The 17,767-nt window shown below is 35.1% G+C and overlaps 5 protein-coding genes across 7 annotated transcripts; 2 read left to right on the top strand and 3 right to left on the bottom strand.

Moving 5' to 3' along the window:
• The first annotated feature begins 612 nt into the window (after nucleotides 1-612).
• Nucleotides 613-3,231, top strand: LOC125185180 (double-stranded RNA-binding protein 1-like). Of its 2 annotated transcripts, none has more exons than XM_048081676.2 (4): nucleotides 613-763; nucleotides 1,472-1,654; nucleotides 1,884-2,146; nucleotides 2,268-3,231. In XM_048081676.2, exons 2-4 carry the CDS (start codon nucleotides 1,522-1,524, stop codon nucleotides 2,994-2,996), a joined length of 1,125 nt encoding a protein of 374 aa, XP_047937633.1. In that variant the 5' UTR covers nucleotides 613-763; nucleotides 1,472-1,521; the 3' UTR covers nucleotides 2,997-3,231. The 2 variants fall into 2 exon arrangements, with proteins under 2 accessions (XP_047937633.1, XP_047937634.1); XM_048081677.2 differs by lacking the exon at nucleotides 613-763 and adding an exon at nucleotides 808-1,376.
• LOC125221220 (uncharacterized) lies at nucleotides 3,084-3,838 on the bottom strand. Its single transcript, XM_048123348.2, has 2 exons — nucleotides 3,706-3,838; nucleotides 3,084-3,573 (listed from the first exon to the last, which is right to left on the bottom strand). Exons 1-2 carry the CDS (start codon nucleotides 3,836-3,838, stop codon nucleotides 3,395-3,397), a joined length of 312 nt encoding a protein of 103 aa, XP_047979305.1. The 3' UTR covers nucleotides 3,084-3,394.
• Nucleotides 3,839-7,469: 3,631 nt separating this feature from the next.
• Nucleotides 7,470-9,724, top strand: LOC125185663 (putative calcium-binding protein CML48). Its single transcript, XM_048082230.2, has 5 exons — nucleotides 7,470-7,984; nucleotides 8,122-8,168; nucleotides 9,059-9,234; nucleotides 9,334-9,352; nucleotides 9,464-9,724. Exons 1-5 carry the CDS (start codon nucleotides 7,603-7,605, stop codon nucleotides 9,569-9,571), a joined length of 732 nt encoding a protein of 243 aa, XP_047938187.1. The 5' UTR covers nucleotides 7,470-7,602; the 3' UTR covers nucleotides 9,572-9,724.
• Nucleotides 9,725-10,226: 502 nt separating this feature from the next.
• Nucleotides 10,227-13,306, bottom strand: LOC125224431 (glucan endo-1,3-beta-glucosidase 14-like). 2 transcript variants are annotated; one of them, XR_007176876.2, is made up of 4 exons: nucleotides 12,992-13,305; nucleotides 11,301-12,331; nucleotides 11,063-11,209; nucleotides 10,227-10,411 (listed from the first exon to the last, which is right to left on the bottom strand). XR_007176876.2 is itself a non-coding variant. In XM_048127833.2 (3 exons), the coding sequence occupies exons 1-3, from the start codon at nucleotides 13,032-13,034 to the stop codon at nucleotides 11,150-11,152; spliced, it is 1,134 nt and encodes a 377-aa protein (XP_047983790.1). In that variant the 5' UTR covers nucleotides 13,035-13,306; the 3' UTR covers nucleotides 10,673-11,149. The 2 variants fall into 2 exon arrangements, 1 of the variants encoding a protein (XP_047983790.1); XM_048127833.2 differs by lacking the exon at nucleotides 10,227-10,411 and having other exon boundaries at nucleotides 10,673-11,209; nucleotides 12,992-13,306.
• Nucleotides 13,307-14,576: 1,270 nt separating this feature from the next.
• On the bottom strand, nucleotides 14,577-16,410 carry FD3 (ferredoxin 3). Its single transcript, XM_048120642.2, has 2 exons — nucleotides 16,203-16,410; nucleotides 14,577-15,209 (listed from the first exon to the last, which is right to left on the bottom strand). The coding sequence occupies exon 2, from the start codon at nucleotides 15,196-15,198 to the stop codon at nucleotides 14,743-14,745; it is 456 nt and encodes a 151-aa protein (XP_047976599.1). The 5' UTR covers nucleotides 15,199-15,209; nucleotides 16,203-16,410; the 3' UTR covers nucleotides 14,577-14,742.
• Nucleotides 16,411-17,767: the final 1,357 nt, after the last annotated feature.

Genomic DNA, 17,767 nt, shown 5'->3' with positions numbered 1-17,767 from the left:
TGTGATGTGTATTGATTATTTCCTCTACCCCATTAATTGACACTAATTTTATTTTTTCGTCCGTCCTCAATTAATTGGTACCTTTATTTTTTGCTCTTATATATTTGGTTATGAATCCCATACTCTACTCGTATTTTATTATAAAATTAATAGTATCTTTTTAAGTTAATTACTACTCCGAAAGACGTTAGAATTCAAAGGAATTTTTTCTCAAATTTTACACGAGAAGTTCAGTGCAATAATTAAGGAAGGAATTTTTCATTTACTTAATTTTTTTGTGAGACCAAATAAGCATTGTAATCCTTTTACAAGTTGAATGTATATAGTATGATCATATTTTCAAGGATACAAATGTTAGAAGTTAGTGAACCTCAATTCAAAAATAATGTTCCATTTAAGCAGATTGCTAATCGATTAAATTTTTTGTAGTAGAGATGTAAAAGTGTTCTAATTCACGTGTCTTTTATGTGTAATTTCAAATTTGTAGTCTCGAAACTTATGTGAGTTTTTATTGGTATAATATATATGGATATTGTTAGATAGTATTTGTCATTTTAGAAGTTGATAAGCAATATTGAAATGGGCCTTAATAGATGGGCGTGCAGAATTAGGGCCTATCAGCTCAGATAAACAACAAAGAAAAAGGTACTCCTTAGTGGTGAAAAATGGGCGTTTCTGTTGGTTGCTGCTCACTGCCAATTCCTGAGAACAGCTACCCCTGCCCTTTCCATCTCAGCCTCCGTCGACCCCCACTCCTCTTAATGTAAAGTTTACTTTATTGCCTTCATTTGTGTGTGTACTATGTATTTTTCGTTTGATTTTTTTGGAAAATCATCAAGTATCTCCAAATGGTGTATTAAGTGTTGCTATGTGTATCGGTATTAAGGGTTATGAACGCGTTCAACATGACCAAGCAGTATTTTCTTTTCCTGTTTTTTCTGATTTTTTCTAATGCCTTTATTCTGTTTTTTGTGGATGAGTTGAAATGATCTACCTGATTGAAGTATAGATTAAACTTTTCAAGAGTTCTCAGTGTGGTGTACTAGTCTTGAAATTCAGGGTTCTCCATTTTCGCTGAGTAATTGGAGTTTTTTTTACTGAAGTCCTTTTTCGAATTTAGGGATGTTGGTGATTTGGGAAATTTTAATGGAAAAGGATTAAAGAATTTGGTTGCTTTAGGAAAGACTTTAGGCTTCTCACTCATTCCATCTTGGATTGTTTGCTCTAATCATTGTGCAATGCCCAAATTAAGTAAACTATTGTGATTTGTGAAGATGCATTTGATTTTTTATGTAATCTTGAAAAGTGCACCGTCAAATTGGTGATTTAGAATTTTAGCAAGGATGTTACCAGCCTTGGAGTAATTAAAGAATGACGTATGCCTGCCCTGCCTAGTTGCTTCTTCTTAACTTCTCTTTGAATATTCCTAGATGTTGTGTTTATAGATCTTTAATGGTTGATTGAATTACAGAAAAAAAGGAGTAGTGTCGAACGGGTCAGGACAACCTGAAAGTATTTCAGATGGAAGCTGGTCAGATTGATGTTGATGGTAGTGTTGAGATTGTGACTGGGACATCTTACACGCCTCCAGCCCCTCCAGCTCAGGAGGTCAAGGGCACCAATCAGGAATCACAAGAGAAAGATAAATCTTCAAGTAATATATACTCTTCTTGGCAGTTCATGAGTTTTATGTATAATTTTTTGATGAGTTGCCATGGAACTCTACTAGATATAGTATATGAGAAATGTTATTTGATAATTGTTATGGAATTTTCTTCCTAGCTTTTTTAAAATTCTTAATGGAGTAGTATTTTCTTGATAACAGTTCAAGACTCAAATTCTGATAATGATCTAGATTCTCATGTTCATTGGTGGTTTTCCAGGTGTCTCAAACTGTTATGTCTTTAAGAGCCAACTGCAAGAATATTGTCAGAAAATGGGATTAGTCACTCCAGTTTATGAAACTATCAAGGAAGGCCCTTCTCACGAGCCTATTTTTAAATCAGCTGTTGTTGTGAACAATGTTAGATATGATTCTCTGCCTGGATTTTTCAACCGGAAGGCAGCAGAGCAGTCAGCTGCTGAAGTTGCTCTCATAGAGCTCGCCAAATCCAACAATGTTAATTGCGGGATCTCCCAACCTGTGGTAATTGTCTTATATTGCTTTGTTGCAAATTATAAACATGTTTATATAAAATGGATGATTTGTTGTCTGGTTCCTTTATATTTTTGTAGCCTGCTTGACTTAACTTTTGATTTTATTTCAGCATGAGACGGGCTTGTGCAAGAACTTGTTGCAAGAATATGCTCAAAAGATGAACTATGCCATTCCTGTGTATGACTGCCGTAAGGAAGAGAGAGAAGGCAAAGTGCCCATGTATTCCTGCATTGTTGAAATTGGGAGTATCAAGTATATTGGAGCTTCAGCAGGCACAAAGAAAGAGGCTGAAATAAAAGCTGCCAGGACGGCCTTGCTAGCCATTCAGACTGCAGTGCCCGTCGCCGAAGATCACACCACGGGAAACACCATTTACACCGTTATCCCACACAAAAAGAAGGCATCTGATCTTACAATCAACAGTCAGGAGACTAAAGCATCCCTGAAGCCAAAGAAAGGTCGGATCAAGAAGCAGTATCGGAAGAAGAGGCGGCCTGGGATGAAAGACGATGCTGCTGGAGGTACAGCTCATATGGAGGTCAGTGCAGATGGCCAGGCTGGAGTCGGGTCAACTTCTACAGATGCTGGGAGCTCTGAGACAAATGCTGCTTTTGTTGTTGGAGTTGATACAATTGGACAGGGAGGATTGCAAGTGGATGCAGCTTATAATGTTGACAGTCAAGGCAAAATGAGTGGTGGATTGGATATGCATGAGGAAAGGCAAAGACAAGAGCAGCCGCTTGGTGTCAGCTCCCATGGAGATTCTGGGATGAATACATGCAGTACACACGATGGACATCTGGAAAATGCTGGAGTTCCAGTGACGGATGCTAACTGATTAAGAGAGCTTCTAACCTATGATGTGGATTGCCACCATTGGTGATAGATTTTCATATTTGTCAATTAGGTACTTACTACTATGGAGGGATATGCCCATGAAAACTTGTATCAAAGATCTATTAGGCCATGGATTGAACTTTAGCTTAATCATGGCAGCCTGTATTTTGAATCTTTGATGTCTCTTAGAAATTGTAACAAATTAACTCAGACTTATTCATGTGATTTGCATCAAACAGGCTGTGCACTTTCAGTGACATTTTGAATGGTGAAAAGATTGTATAAAGATCCAAATAGCTTGTGAGTAGCTCTGTTTGCAATCTAACGATACTTGTATTTGGCTCAGCAGAAGATGGTTCATGTTCTATCATCCATGCTGATATTCCAGACCGGCAACTATCATGAATACAGAGATGAGACAGACTGCGCCAGTGTGTACCAGAACACGAGTGGCATAAACGATGGCTGAGCTTGCAGAGGACCAGCATATCTGAACTGTGTGGATTTGGCAATGCAGAAGTTGAGGAACTTGACTCCCAGGGTGACGAGGCACTCGTTCACACTTCTTCTCACAGTTTCTGCAAATGGTGTTATGTAAGCACAATATCATCAGTCTTGATTCATTCTAATTTCTACATTTGTTGAAAATCAAACTATTTACAAATCTTGATCACTTTGGAAACACAAAGTAACATGAATTTGAAGTATACCTTGTGATAATTCAGCAAAAAATGCTGCTAAATTGAGTGCTAGAAGGAACCCAACAAGAACAACAACGTTGTGCCAAGAACTTCTCATTCTCTTCATCTTTTCACAATCAGACTCCAATGAAAATAGCTCCATTGATTATCACTCTTGAATCTTGATAGATTTTTTTTTGTCCTTTTTCTGTAGCAGTGGTTTGTGTGTTAATGAATGAGACTATTTATAGATGGTGGCTTGAGTTGTTGATGATCGAAGCTTGCCCTGGAATTATGACAAAATGTCAACTAGTTCTGTTAAATGATTATGATATTATTGGTATCAATAATAAATATTGCATGTATGCATATAAAAATACTTAGTTCTTGTGCTGCAAGAAGTGGAGTCAACTGTAGGTACAAACATATACTTGGGGGAACGATTCAACTTAATTTCTTCGGTGATTGATCCATTCTCATAACATCATTTGACCTTGGCAGTCATTTGATATAATCTACCTGACCTGAAAGACAGTTGATATAATCTGTGATTGTTGGATACAGTTTTAATAAAATCAATACTACTAAAAATAAAAAAGCTAAAGAATTATTTGTAAATAAAGCATTAATTTGGTTAATCGTAAAAATTAGTCAATTTTTGGTTAATCTCGCGATTTTCAAATAGCGTCAATAATATCATAATTTTAGCGTTTTTTTTCAATTGTTCTGCTGATTTGGACTTGGGGTAAATAGTGTATGATATGGACGCCAAAATACATTAGCTCAATCTTATATTCTTACATACTTAAATCCATGACTTTAACCATAAAAAATAAAAAATAGTCTTATTTTTCATTTTGTGGTATCGTTAAAAATAGTCTCATATAAAAATAAAAAACTTCTCTCATACACGTTATTAACACTCAAGGGCGGATCCAGGAACTCAATATCGTGGGGTCGAACTCGAATCAAACAACAAAAATAATAATAAAATAAATTTTTTAATAAAAAAAATATTAATTTATTTAGGCCCAATGAGTTTTTTTTTTTAATTTGAGAACGACATACTCCCTCCATCCCATAAAAATATGGAAATATTCCATATGATATAACACGAGAATTAAGACAAAATTGATAAAGTAAAAAAGATGAATAGAAGGGTAGTTAAAGTAGTGTTAGTAGATAGTGAGATCCCATTATTATTAGGGGCTTCTTGGTATGAATGAAATGTGATTCTTATTTCCATTCTATTCATTTGCTTAGTGTGATGGAATGAATGATTGAATGGATAAAAATGTAAAAGAAATCCAAGGAAATTGACATTTCATTCCTATCTTCATTTCATCTCATTCCACTCTCATTCCATTCCATCATACCAAGCATGCTTTAAGGGTTAGTGTTTTAATAGTAGTATAAGTTGTAAATAACTTAATGTATATGAGTAATAAATTGTGATAACTTTCTATAAATGGAAATGCCTATATTTTTATAGTAGTAAAAACAAAAAATGAAAAAGTGCACATATTTTTATGGGACGGAGGGAGTATAGTTTTTTTTTTTTACCAAAATTTAGAAAGTATAAAAACAATGTTTGAAATGTTAAATTATAGAACTAAATTTTTTAAAAAATCAAAAAATGATACTTATATTATCATCATTAAATTCAAGTACTGTGCTGAGTTTTAATAAGATAACTTATTAAAATATAATATACAAATCATTCAAAATCTTATTAAGCTTAAATAGATATCAAAATAATTACTTTACTACGTATATTTGAAATAAACAAATAAAGAGTAAATTCTGAGATTAATTTAAAATTAGAATTAATTATCTAATAGAAAGTGCCAGCTAAGCTATTTAAATTTACCTAGTAAATAGAGTACATGGAAAAAAAAATTTAAATTAAATGACTTCTAATTATTGCTTCTCCATTCTAGTCTCTCTCCCACGATGACCATAAACAGAAAAAAGCTTCTTCTTCCCCTCTCTTCATTCACGGTGACTACATTCACTGTGCCGCCTCCATATTCCAGACGTAGTCATCGCCTCACCGCTCATCTCTTGCTCAGTCTCGTTGCCATCTCTCTCTGCGTGGAATAGGTGGGGATTCATGGATGTCGTAGGGCAATGGCGGATCCAGGATATAAAACTCATGGGGTTGGACATAGTGAAAAATATATTACTATATATTTATTTAAATAATTATTATTTTAAAAAGTAAAAATATTTAAATGGAGTAATGTTTTGAAAAAAAAAACACATTAAAATTTAAGTAATACTATTATTTTTTATTATACACTTTAGTTGATTCTTACTAATATCCATATCACAAATTTATGTGAGTTCGGATTGTTTGTATTCTAAAGTATTTTTAAATTTGTGATACGTCATGTAATTTACGAATACTATCGTGTTGATTAACTTTTTTGCCAAAGTACATAGTACTAATATGCAAATACAGAAGACCAATCCTAATAAAATAGAGAAGGGATGACTTAAATTGTACTCCTTTCATCCCACAAGAATATGCACTCTTTCTTTTTTAGTCCGTCCCACCAGAATATACACTTTTTAATTTTGAAAAATCTCTTCTCTCTAATAAGGTGGGACTCATTCTCCACTAACAATACTTTAGTTACTTTTTCTCTCTACATCTCTTACCAATTTTACATTTAAACTCGTGCTGTCTCCAAAGTGCATATTATTTGGGGACGGAGTAAGTAATAAAAAAACTACTCATGTAATAAAATTTGTATTCAATACTTATATTGTATTTTTTGATAACTTAAATAGACTAAATATCCGTAACACCAAATTTGAAAATTGATAAAAATTAAAATACTATGTACATAAATAATGAATATATTTATTCAGTTGTGATGATTTTCATAAAAAATAATTCGATTCAAAAAATTAACTTAATTTGTGGAAGCCCAAATCCCCACATCTTGGCCCAAATCTCAAAAATGAAGACCGAATGAATCTCAAAACACAACGCATTTTCTTCCCCAAACTTCTCTTCTGCAAAAATTCTCACTTCTCCTCTTTCTTTCTTCCAAATTTCTTATCGAAATCTTATCAATTTTTTATTTACGATAATGATGTATATGTATATCTCTTCTCTTCTTTGTTTTCTCTAATTTTTAGTTTTATTGTCTTATCTGCTTCGGTTATGTGGAGAAGGCTACCGTGGGGTCGGAGGCAGGGTTTTTGAGAGTCGGTACGCTGAGTAGTGGTATTTTCCGGTGGTATTCATGGACCCATGGTGGGGTCGGCCGACCCCGCCCGACCCCACCTGGATACGCCGATGTCGTAGGGTCGGAGGCAGCTTTCCGATGGCACTCCGGGGGAGGTGGTGGGGTCCGCCGCTGCTCTATCAACTTTTTTCTTGCTCTCTCATTATTTTAAAATTTTTCTTTAAAACTCGTTTCTACCACTCATGTGACTATTTTTTATGCACGAAAGAAAGGATTATAAATATGCATAAAGGTAATGGATTTTGTCTTCCACATTATATATATACTCTCTCTGTTCTTTATTAATTGCATCATTTTTCCACTTCTGAACGTTTTAAATTAGTTAAGACATTTTTATTTTTGGCAAAAATAAAACTCTCTTCTATTTTATTCTTTTTATTTTATTAATACTATTTTATGATTTTAATATACTATACATTAATTTGTTAAGCTTTACGCCGAAAAGAAATGATCAAAGTTGGAGAGAGTAAAAATGATTCCAAATATAAATAAGTGGGATAATTGATCAAAGTTCCATGTTTTGATTTATAAGTGGGACAATATACTATACATCTCTTTAGAATTGAATTCACTACTCTTGTATATTTATATAGCCTGAGAAAACACATCAATTTGGGGATTATATGTATCCCAATCCAAAGATAAAAAGTAATTGAAAAACGTGGAAATGGCGTCCTACTCCGGCGACAACAAACCATCAGCCCCGCCCGCACCCGACCCGGAAGAGCCCCGGGTCGCCTACCCGTACCAACCGCCCAATTCCTCACCCTATGCTCCGATCAGCGGCTCCTTCGGGTCGGGTTCGTCTCCCCAAGGATACGGCTATTACCACCCTCCTCCCACCACCAACGTTTACAGCTCGTTTCCGCCGGGCACCCACCCCGATGTGATCCGGAGCTTCCAGATGGTGGATACCAACCAAAACGGTTACATTGAGGAGAAGGAGCTCCAACAAGCGCTCTCTTGGAATTACCAGCGATTCAGCCCCAATACTCTCCGTTTGCTTATTTTTCTCTTCCGAGATCCCCGAGAATCCTCTTCCATAATTGGTTGCTTCTTTCTCTTTCATTTTGGAATTTTGATTTCTAGTATTGCTGAGTTGTGTAAATTGTTTGAGTTAGGGTTTTGTGTGAAAATTGGGGGATTGCTTTTTTCATCATGTATTGGTTCTTGGTAAAACTTGCAGGACCGAAAGAGTTTGCTGCTATTTGGAGTTGCCTTGGCCAATGGCGGGTGAGTACAAGTATAATGATAAATCTACTGAAATTAGTATTTGTAGGATATAGTTTTGTTATGGAATGATCGCAATTAATAAAAATGTAGTCTTGATAGATACTGTTTGTTTAACCAAGTAAAGCAACAAGGTTCTCAATAATGGAATGAGAAATGCTAGCATTACCTATTGTGTGCGTATGATTCAATAACCGTGATAGTGTGTTGTTATTTTTACTTCACTTTACTGCTTCCATATCTGTTCTTGAACTTTTATTCATTTTCAGGATTGAATGTTTCCTACCGACTAAATATGTTTTTGTGGCATGCACAAACCTTTTATAGCTACCTAGTTCTGATGATCATATGTGTATGTTCAATATAAATTTGGGAATAGTTGTAGGTGTAATTAGAAAATACTGTATTTGTTTCGTTGCATATCAGATGAATGACTCTGAATTCAAGCTTGATCTATTTTTGTCTAATCGTTTCTAGCGTATAGGTGCAACTAAAAGAGTTAAGTTTCCGAAATGTATTTTATTTACTTTCGAGTCTAAAAATGCACTTGCTAGAACCACCAATATATACATGTGAGCTGCATTTGAGCAAATAGAGAATTAGATATATTGCTGATTTACACATGATTTCTTCATTCAATAAGATATCCTCTGTAACCAGGGAATTTGGAAATAGTGGCATTCACAATTTGATGAATTGTTTAGTAAGCAACCATGGGAAATAGATGAGACTAATGGTCAAATATATTTATATCGACATCTGAGCTTAACCATATCTGCAGATGTCTAACTGTTAATAAAATTACCATTGGACATTTTTTCCTTGGAATCCCCTGGGGTGTGTGAAGGAGTGAGCTGTTTGATGCAATTGTTGACTTCTCTCCATTATTTTAGGCAATTTTTGAAAGATTTGATCGAGATAGGAGTGGTAAAATTGATGCTATGGAACTTAGGGATGCCCTATATAGTCTTGGATATGCAGTGCCACCTTCTGTTCTTCAAGTCTTGATTTCCAGATACGATGATGGCAGCAGGCGTCCGGTAGAGCTAAGTTTTGACAGCTTTGTTGAGTAAGCTCATACTTTTCTTATAAACATACGAAACTATTGGTTTTGTTCCTATTATTTCATCTGGAGCTTAATTGGTTTCTCTTTTTTTTTTTGGTTCAGGGGTGGGATGATTGTAAAGGTGAACAACAATTTCAACGGATCTTCTAACCTTCACATACTCATTGTTTGATTTTCTCTTCAATCTCGAACATGAGATGCCATTCTAAATCGTATTTGAAACCATTTTCAGGGTTTGACAGAAAAATTCAAGGAGAAAGACACGCGTTACACGGGATCAGCGACGCTAACTTACGAGACCTTCATGACCATGATCATCCCTTTCCTCGTTGCAGATTAGTATCTCCATCTCCCCACTACTCTTGATTTTGGTTTTGCATAGAACTGTATAGCTTATTTTGTTTTCTGCTAGAGCTTTGTACATGTATAAGAGAGCAAACTATTGTCTTTACACTTCCATGAGTTATTTTCTTTGAAATTTGTGTTTGGTATAGATTTGTGTTTGCTTGCATATTTTCTTCTTATTTTTTATAAAAAAAATGGTTAACAAGTAATTTGAAACCTGATCTGTTGATACTGTAGTGTTTATTAAATGTTAAGATACTGCCTCAGATCACATCATTAAATGTTTCATTGATGTAACGGAAACCAATTTGCATAAGGACATAGTTTTTTTAATCATCTTTTTGAAGCTCATACCTAAACCTTTGTCTCCCATTCACATTAATGGAGCAGTTACAGCTACTTTCAATTGCATCATAAATACAAGTGACATGTAGATTAGAGGGCATGTTAAGATATACTTTAGTCGGATTCGTTTATTGCAAAGATCGGATTGTAAACGAGCATTAAACGTTCAAGCACAAAACACTGCTACTTTCTTTGTTGGCCCTTGCTAATGTTCAGTTTTCAGCAGCAGCCAAAAGATTTATGGGTGAAAAATGTTGGGATGATAATCAATCAGTTTTTGATTGATGTTAACAAAAATGAACAAAAATACCGAAGCCACAATGTTACTATATATACCTAAACCATCATTTAGTCACAAAGATGACTTTTATTTCTCAGTTTCTATGAATGAATTAGCTGTTGAATAAAACTGTATCTGAATCATATAGTATACAAACAAGTCTTGTATGCCCTTGTATAGTGACAATTCTTTTCAGCTTGTAGTTTTCACCTGCAAAAGCGGAAAATTCAGTCTTCGGAGGCTTCGGTATTTTCCGCCGAACACACCAAATCATAAATATGATTATTATTATTAAGAAGGTTTATTACTGAATCAACTATCCGAACATGCACCCCTATTTTGGTTTGGCAAAACCGACCAAATAACCGAATACACACCCCTAATTATTAAATCACATGTCACGATCCAACTCGGGCTCAAGACGTATGCGAAGAAGAAAAGTAGAGCATCCAAAGATACTCCACAGTCAAGTTGATGCAACATATTCCATTTGAATAAAAGTAGAAAGAGATGATAAAAACACCCAAAATGTGAACCCTAGGTGGGATCACTACTAGAATAGAAACAAAACAGGAACAAATGTGATTGAGGCCCCTTTCAAGATGCAACATCATATGGACTTTTCTAGTGAAAGAGAGGAACCTATCACACTAATATGCATTATTAAATTCAGGATGACAATTGACAGAGACCCCTTATCTACTAAACAATAATGCCAACCAATCTTATCTTATCAAATCACTTAGGTCATCAACAAATTTCATTGTGGTTCATCATATTCTTATCATCTGCATTATTTTCATCTACATTTCCACAGACTTGTATTACTTGAAGGTAATACAAGAACACAATCTTCATTACCTCAGAATTTAATCCAACCCAAAGGATTTTTTCGAAAGCCTCATTGTTCTCTCCATCATCTTCAAACTTGTGATAGGTCCCTTCTTGCTATAGAAAACGCCGAAATAATGCAACGGAAATGAGCAATAAGTACAAGAAATGCATCCCCTGCAAGCAAGAAACAACCAATCAGTCCAAACATGTCATCCATAGCATCATGTACAATACTATACATAAATGTAACTGAATCTAAACTCACATTTCTCTTGGAAGATGAATATTCCATACGAGGAAGGTAGCCTTGGAGTCCAACATTGTACACTGGAGTGCCATCCGGGTAAAACAACCCGTAGTTTCGTTCAGAGACAGGCCCAGGCTTCAAATCCTCATTAAACAGTGCGAACACATAGATGTCGACTGGCACTGATGGCTTAGCCGGGGTGCCTTGATTCTGCTGTATCAGTTTGAGCAAGTTACCGTTATACAGTCTAGCATTCTCCGGGGTAGCCCCTACCTCGTCTGCATCCCCTTTAGACGGCCATCCCGTCTCAGAGACTTTAACCTGTATGTCATTATGCCCCATTGCTTTGATAGCTGCATAAACAGCATCAATCTGTGCAAACAACATGTTGTCATAGTGCAAGTTGGTGTTGGTGTCTATCATTCCCGGGCTAGGCTGGAAAAGCGCGTAGCTAAGTGAGATCTCGTCAGGGCTGTCCTTATAAGCAAAGAAGGGGTAAGCATTTATGAGGAAGGGTGAGTGAGTCTGTGTGTGGAAATTGAGAATGCTTTGGATGTAGTCTGCAAGATCCTCTCTGAATGCACCTGCAGAGGGCGGGAACGAGCTGCTCAAGATCCCGAATGAGTGGGCCGTTGTCACGTATATCTCCTTGTTTAGTCCAAGATTGGTGACAGCAGCATTCACTGACTGCATAGCTGGGAGGAGGTACGACATGAGCTGTGTATTGTTGCCCGTGAGGACCTCGTTACCAACGGTGATGCACTTGATCTTCGTCTGGGATGTGTAGGGCTTCACGTGCTGCTCGACCCAGGCCTGAGCCTGGGCTTGATCGGACATCTTTTGTAGGTACTCGTTGCCTAGCCCGATCACAAACTCTACTTCTGTGTTGGCGAATGCTGACAGCACAGTTGGATCCGCGTCATACAGCTTCACTCTGCTTATGTTGAGAGAGCTCAGGAGGAAGGCCACGCGTGATGGGGCAGGGAGATTGTTCGCAATCTGGCCGTAGTTTATTCCCACTCCGAGACCTCTGATGCTAACAAATGAATCTAACACACACACACACACCCCATCAACTTAGCAAGATTTATTGGTAAATTTAGCAATAGAATGAATCTAACAGTGAGAGAGACAAATAAGTATATTGATCTGATGATAGGAAAATGAATGATTAAAGACTGTCAACTTTGAAACATTTTATTGATAGACTTAGCAAATGGAATGAATCTAAGAGATGTAGAGAGCCTAAGTAGCAATATACTACTAATATTGATGACATGAAAAAGAAATGCAGAAAAACTGTCTACTTTGCAAGAGTTTGTTGCTTAATATGGCAATTAGAAATGCTAGCAATGAATCAAATATACTATCACCAAACAGAAAGTTGCGAAATTAATATCAGCAAACAAAATATATATCAATCACATTAGAATAATGGAAAATAAATCCGTTCTCACTTTTCACCAAGTATCTACTGTCACAACACACTCAATAAATAAACAAAGTAGTAGTAGTATTTTATTTCTAAGATTTGAAAACAAACACACCCTGCTGAATCACTTAAAACATCAAAATCCAAGAATTTAATTCCTCTATTCTTTCTGTTTTCATCATCGTCAATAAAATAAAAATACATCACATGCAAAAACTTATAGATTCAAGATTTCAACAAACTGGAACTAAAAATCCCATATTGAAATGAGAAAAACCTGAAAAAATGAGGAGGAGAAGAACCCTGCAAAGGGTGGCCATAGCCGTATGCCAACTCTCTGAAAATCTGCCACGACACTGCTTTGTTGTTTGATGTCTGTATATATATAATTTATAAGCAGTATAAAAAGAATAAATTAGATTTCACACAGCCAATGTGTGAAAATTTGCTTTCAAATTAAAATGAAAGAAAGCTGCATAGTTGACAAGATTTTTTTTTGAACATGTTTTCCAGTTGTTTATTTCCACGTAAGAGAACTGGACTCATCTGTTTCTGTAATGAAATCTGATTCCAATTTTCTTTTTTCCAACTTTTTGAAGTCTTAATCATAATTGTATGATGAGATAAATTTTTGCACCTGTAAACAGTTGGGCAGATTGAAAGAGCCGAAGGTAGGTGCGGATTCCCGGAAATACCCCTAAATCAAGAATCCACTTTTTTATTTCTTTTTTTCGATTTGGTCCCTTTTTCTAGATTTTATTGTAAAATAAAAAATAATTCTTTAGCATATGCGGTGAGTAGCTAGCTAGTAGCAAGCGAGCAATACCAAAAAAAATTTAAATTCGTATTGAAAAAAAAGTCTACTTTAAATGGCTAGAAATCTCAAAATTGGTAGTAGTATATTTCATCTTAACTTAAACTAATATTTATAAATTATAATTGAACTAGTAGCCATTTTTTCCATGATTTGGAGTCAAATATCTAGTAATAAATCTACTCGTTTAGGTGTATGCCCATAGTATATATGTGAATTTATATTATATGAAACCTTGAGATTAAAGAATCTCAATTACAGAGTAGTATTATTATTTTGGTATGCATATACGGATAGCTGAAGATAATATTTTAGTGATAGACAAGAGGATTTTGCAGTACATAATTTTGTCATACCACTCAATTAAGACACGGTTCTGAAATGGTGGTCTTTATTCTATACATAGAGAATCTACAAACTTACAATTAATGTTGATTGAAGCCTATAATCCTCCATCAAATTTGTCTGTAAGAGTTCGTTTGTTGACTTATGCATATCTCATTTTTGTTCTTTTTTTTGGGAGGAGGGGTTTGCCACCCCAGTCCCCATATAGATGCTGATGAGAGAATTTGAGCATACAGAAGTAAATACACCCACACCTATAAAGTTCGATTTTCTCTTATCATCACAAAAAGACGGCAATAAAATAAAATGCAAATATAGGAAACTTTTACAGCCCCTTTATTCTTATTCTTCTTACATCCCTACAAAAAAAGGATGCCTAAAGTTCATTGGAATTTCTAAACTTCATATTCTTTTGCTTATTTGATTCAAGTTGTATATTTAGATTCTAGGATAAGTTGTTTCTGAATTGGGCCTCTAGATTTTGGCCCATAAAAAATTTCTAATTTATATATCATATCGAGACTCTGGAATTTGCTCAAGTATCTATTTATCTTTCAGATTTCCAGCCGTTTACACCAACTCATGAATTTTGAACACCAACTTCTTTTGTTTTTGTTTTAGAATATATTCAATCTAACGAATCTCCAAACTATACAAACTAGTATTACTAATTTGTCTACTTTTGTAATGGACTATATCTATGTCTAGTGAACACGCCCTTATCTATTTCCAACATAAAAATAGGCACAACAATAAAAAAGAGTTTGCTAACAGAAATTGATCGACAAATCACGATTGGATATTCAACACTACAGCCAGAGAGCATAGTTTCTCTTTTAAATGTCTTGATATCAAAGAGATGATAATTATCAATACAGATCACTTTCCTTGTGTGTGTGAATCACACAGTCTGAAGTCGGGTAGGAAACGCAGGTCAGCAGGTAGCCTTCCTGCATCTGTTTGTCATCAAGAAACGAGCCATCGGACTGGTCAACAGTCCCCGACACCATTTTCCCAGCACAGGTGGAGCAGGCTCCGGCCCTGCACGAGTATGGGAGTTCAACTCCAGCTGACTCAGCAGAGTCAAGGATGTAGCAATCATCAGGTGCGTCAAACTCGCACTCAGCACCGTCTGGTCCAATCAATTTCACCTTGTACACAGCCATGGCAGTAGCTTTGTAGTCAGCCTTTGCCTTCAGGCCAAAGATTCTAGAGGTGCTCTGTAGAGAACCCAAAGAGGATGGGATCTTGATGAAGGCGCTCGTGGTTTGACATCGAGGCACACTTCCAAAGATTGAAACGGTGGGAAGCCTTGCAGTTGCCATGCTATAGTCTCCTGCAAAAGACACTTTTTCAACTCATTGATGCCAGGTGAAATCAAAACTAGAGAGAAAATGCATCAAGGCCGGTAAGGCAGTCTCATATCGCGTTAGCTATGTCAAGATAGGATTAATCAACAAAACTGAAAGTACAATACCAAAATTAAATGCATTCTTTCCATAATCAATTCAATTCTATGCAATCTCCCTAAAGTACAATATAGTATTTGCCAGTTGCGGATGGCCACAGTGGCGGAAGCCACATTTGGTCATCCATTTTAATGCAACGAAGCATTAGATGTTCGGAGCATTATGAAAAGAGCGAGAAAATAGTGCGATGCCCTTCACTCGAAGCTCCAATACAAGATGATTAGCTAATCCAATCTCAAAAGGCATCTTATTCCTACCATACACACGAGTCCTACTTTCACCAAAAATCAAACACACAAGAAGACTGTAAAAGTTTGTACAGCTTACAATCTAAACACGTGTCAAAGACTCAAAGGCTCCAAACTTGCAAAAATCTAAGAAACTTCAAATGTCAACTCCATTGCCAATAATTCACACCACAACCTCTCCAATGCTTTACACTAAAGATGTAGTGAAACACTCTCTACAGCATAATTCATTTAAAATAGCCTCTAATTACGCAGTCATCAGTAAATCAGGCATTAAGGCGACAAAAACTCAATTCACAATCTGAGAAAAACTCCTACGATTCTGCATAGATATGCTAATCAAAATCAGCTCAATCTACCAACAACCAATAATCAGTCCGAAAGAGGAAAAAAAAAGTCGAATTCCAGAGCCAAACACATCGCAATCACACAAACATCAGGCAAAAATCGTAAATCTAATAAAGCACAAAACAAACAATAAATTTAAATCTTCAAAACCAAATAGCAACACACAGGATTCCAAGATCCATGCGTGATCGGAATTGTTTACTGAAATTAAGAAGTGGAGGCAGAGATAAACAGGAGTATGAAAAGTAGGAAGCAGTTTGAAACCTGAAGCTGTGAAGTGAGAGAGAAAAGCGCAGGGTATGGGATCGATGTTTGGTGCAGGCGCAGTAGATATACTCCTTTGAGCGATAGTCAGGTGCCACCAACCTGCTTATTACTTATTAGCTCAGCTCCTTGGTGGAATATTAGGAGTATTCCTTATTCTGAATTTCCTCATACAATTTCTTAGGAATAATTTGTGGAAGTGGGATTCATTTTAGAATTCCTTACATCCCACATAATAACTAAAGCATCAATAAGGGAGTTAATTTATTTTTGTTATAAATAAATAATAAGTATATCTCATATCCAATAAATCTTTCCACTCATATTTTTTATATCATTAAAATGTAAAAATGAGATTCAAATCCCACTATTTTTTTCTACCATTTTTCTTAAATATATTCTATTATAAATTAATACTTATATTATTTTTTTATCCACTTCTTTTTCACTTTTCTTTAAAATTCTTAAAACTCACACCAAAGTCAAATTAAATATAGATTCACCACTTTGTTACTTGAAATTAAATTGCACTCCCTTTGTCTCACTATAAGTGAGTCGTTTCTTTTTGGCCGTTGTTTTGATAAAATGATACTACATGTCTACATCCGTCCCATAATAAGAGTTACACTTTATTTTTACCATAAATGATAAGTAGGTCTTACATTTCACTAACTCACTTCACTCACATTTTATTATAAAATCAATATAAAAAATTGGGTTTCATATTTCACTAACTTTTTCAACCCACTATTCTTTACATTTCTTAAAACTCGTACCACAATAGGAGTAACTCTTATTGTGTTGTAGAGGAGTACTAAAGTGGAGAGAGAGTAAAGTAAGAAAAAGAATAATATAGAAAATAATTGTATTAATATTATTCTCTTGTTTACTTTACTTTCACATCACTCTAACTATTTATTATTTATTAGTATTATTTTTGCAAAACAACGTCCGAATAGAAATTGATCACTCATAATGGGATGAAGGGACTATATTTTAGGTTGGAATATAAAGTCTCGAACAAAAATGGATCTACATCATATTTCCTCTGTCCTTGAAAAATATGAACTACGTTGTATTTCTTTATTAGTTCATCTCTGAGAATTACTATATAAACTTTTTATATTTTGGAACAGTTAAACAACACATTATCTCTACACATCATGATATTTATAATTTATACCATTACACTTCATTCCTTTTTTTTTTTTTTCTATTGATGTGGAACTCACTACTTACACAGTTACACTTCCCTTTTATCTCTATTTCTTACTTTACCAATTATACATTAAAACTTCCCCTTTATCTCTATTTCTTACTTCATCAATTATACATTAAAACTCACGTCAATCCACTCTTTCTCTTGCTTTACCAATTTCTCATTAAAACTCATATTATCAACAAACAGAACTACTATTTGTTTTGGATTATGGACACAGGAAATATATCATACAAAAAACTTATACGGGCATATAACATTCCATTTTCTCATAGTATTAATCAAAATAATTGTTTAGATCTCAACAAAGCAAAAGTAAGATAAGTTAACAGTTGATCAAAACAAG

This window comes from Salvia hispanica, chromosome 1 (assembly GCF_029641045.1).
Source record: "Salvia hispanica isolate PSC_SH4W2 chromosome 1, Shi_PSC_v1, whole genome shotgun sequence".
Taxonomy (NCBI): domain Eukaryota; kingdom Viridiplantae; phylum Streptophyta; class Magnoliopsida; order Lamiales; family Lamiaceae; genus Salvia; species Salvia hispanica.
This window is presented reverse-complemented; position numbering and strand designations above follow the sequence as displayed.

Excerpts from the sequence above, each read along its gene's own strand:
- LOC125185180 (XM_048081676.2), top strand. The coding sequence starts at position 1,522 with ATGGAAGCTGGTCAGATTGATGTTGATGGTAGTGTTGAGATTGTGACT. Across the intron at positions 1,655-1,883 it reads AGAGAAAGATAAATCTTCAA|GTGTCTCAAACTGTTATGTC; the intron begins GTAATATATACT and ends GTGGTTTTCCAG. Across the intron at positions 2,147-2,267 it reads GCGGGATCTCCCAACCTGTG|CATGAGACGGGCTTGTGCAA; the intron begins GTAATTGTCTTA and ends ATTTTATTTCAG.
- LOC125185663 (XM_048082230.2), top strand. The coding sequence starts at position 7,603 with ATGGCGTCCTACTCCGGCGACAACAAACCATCAGCCCCGCCCGCACCC. Across the intron at positions 7,985-8,121 it reads AGAATCCTCTTCCATAATTG|GACCGAAAGAGTTTGCTGCT; the intron begins GTTGCTTCTTTC and ends TAAAACTTGCAG. Across the intron at positions 8,169-9,058 it reads GTTGCCTTGGCCAATGGCGG|GCAATTTTTGAAAGATTTGA; the intron begins GTGAGTACAAGT and ends CCATTATTTTAG.
- LOC125224431 (XM_048127833.2), bottom strand. The coding sequence starts at position 13,034 with ATGGCCACCCTTTGCAGGGTTCTTCTCCTCCTCATTTTTTCAG. Across the intron at positions 12,332-12,991 it reads TCTCCTCCTCATTTTTTCAG|ATTCATTTGTTAGCATCAGA; the intron begins GTTTTTCTCATT and ends TGTGTGTGTTAG. Across the intron at positions 11,210-11,300 it reads ATTCATCTTCCAAGAGAAAT|GGGATGCATTTCTTGTACTT; the intron begins GTGAGTTTAGAT and ends TCTTGCTTGCAG.
- LOC125221220 (XM_048123348.2), bottom strand. The coding sequence starts at position 3,838 with ATGGAGCTATTTTCATTGGAGTCTGATTGTGAAAAGATGAAGAGAATG. Across the intron at positions 3,574-3,705 it reads TTTTGCTGAATTATCACAAG|AAACTGTGAGAAGAAGTGTG; the intron begins GTATACTTCAAA and ends CACCATTTGCAG.
- FD3 (XM_048120642.2), bottom strand. The coding sequence starts at position 15,198 with ATGGCAACTGCAAGGCTTCCCACCGTTTCAATCTTTGGAAGTGTGCCT.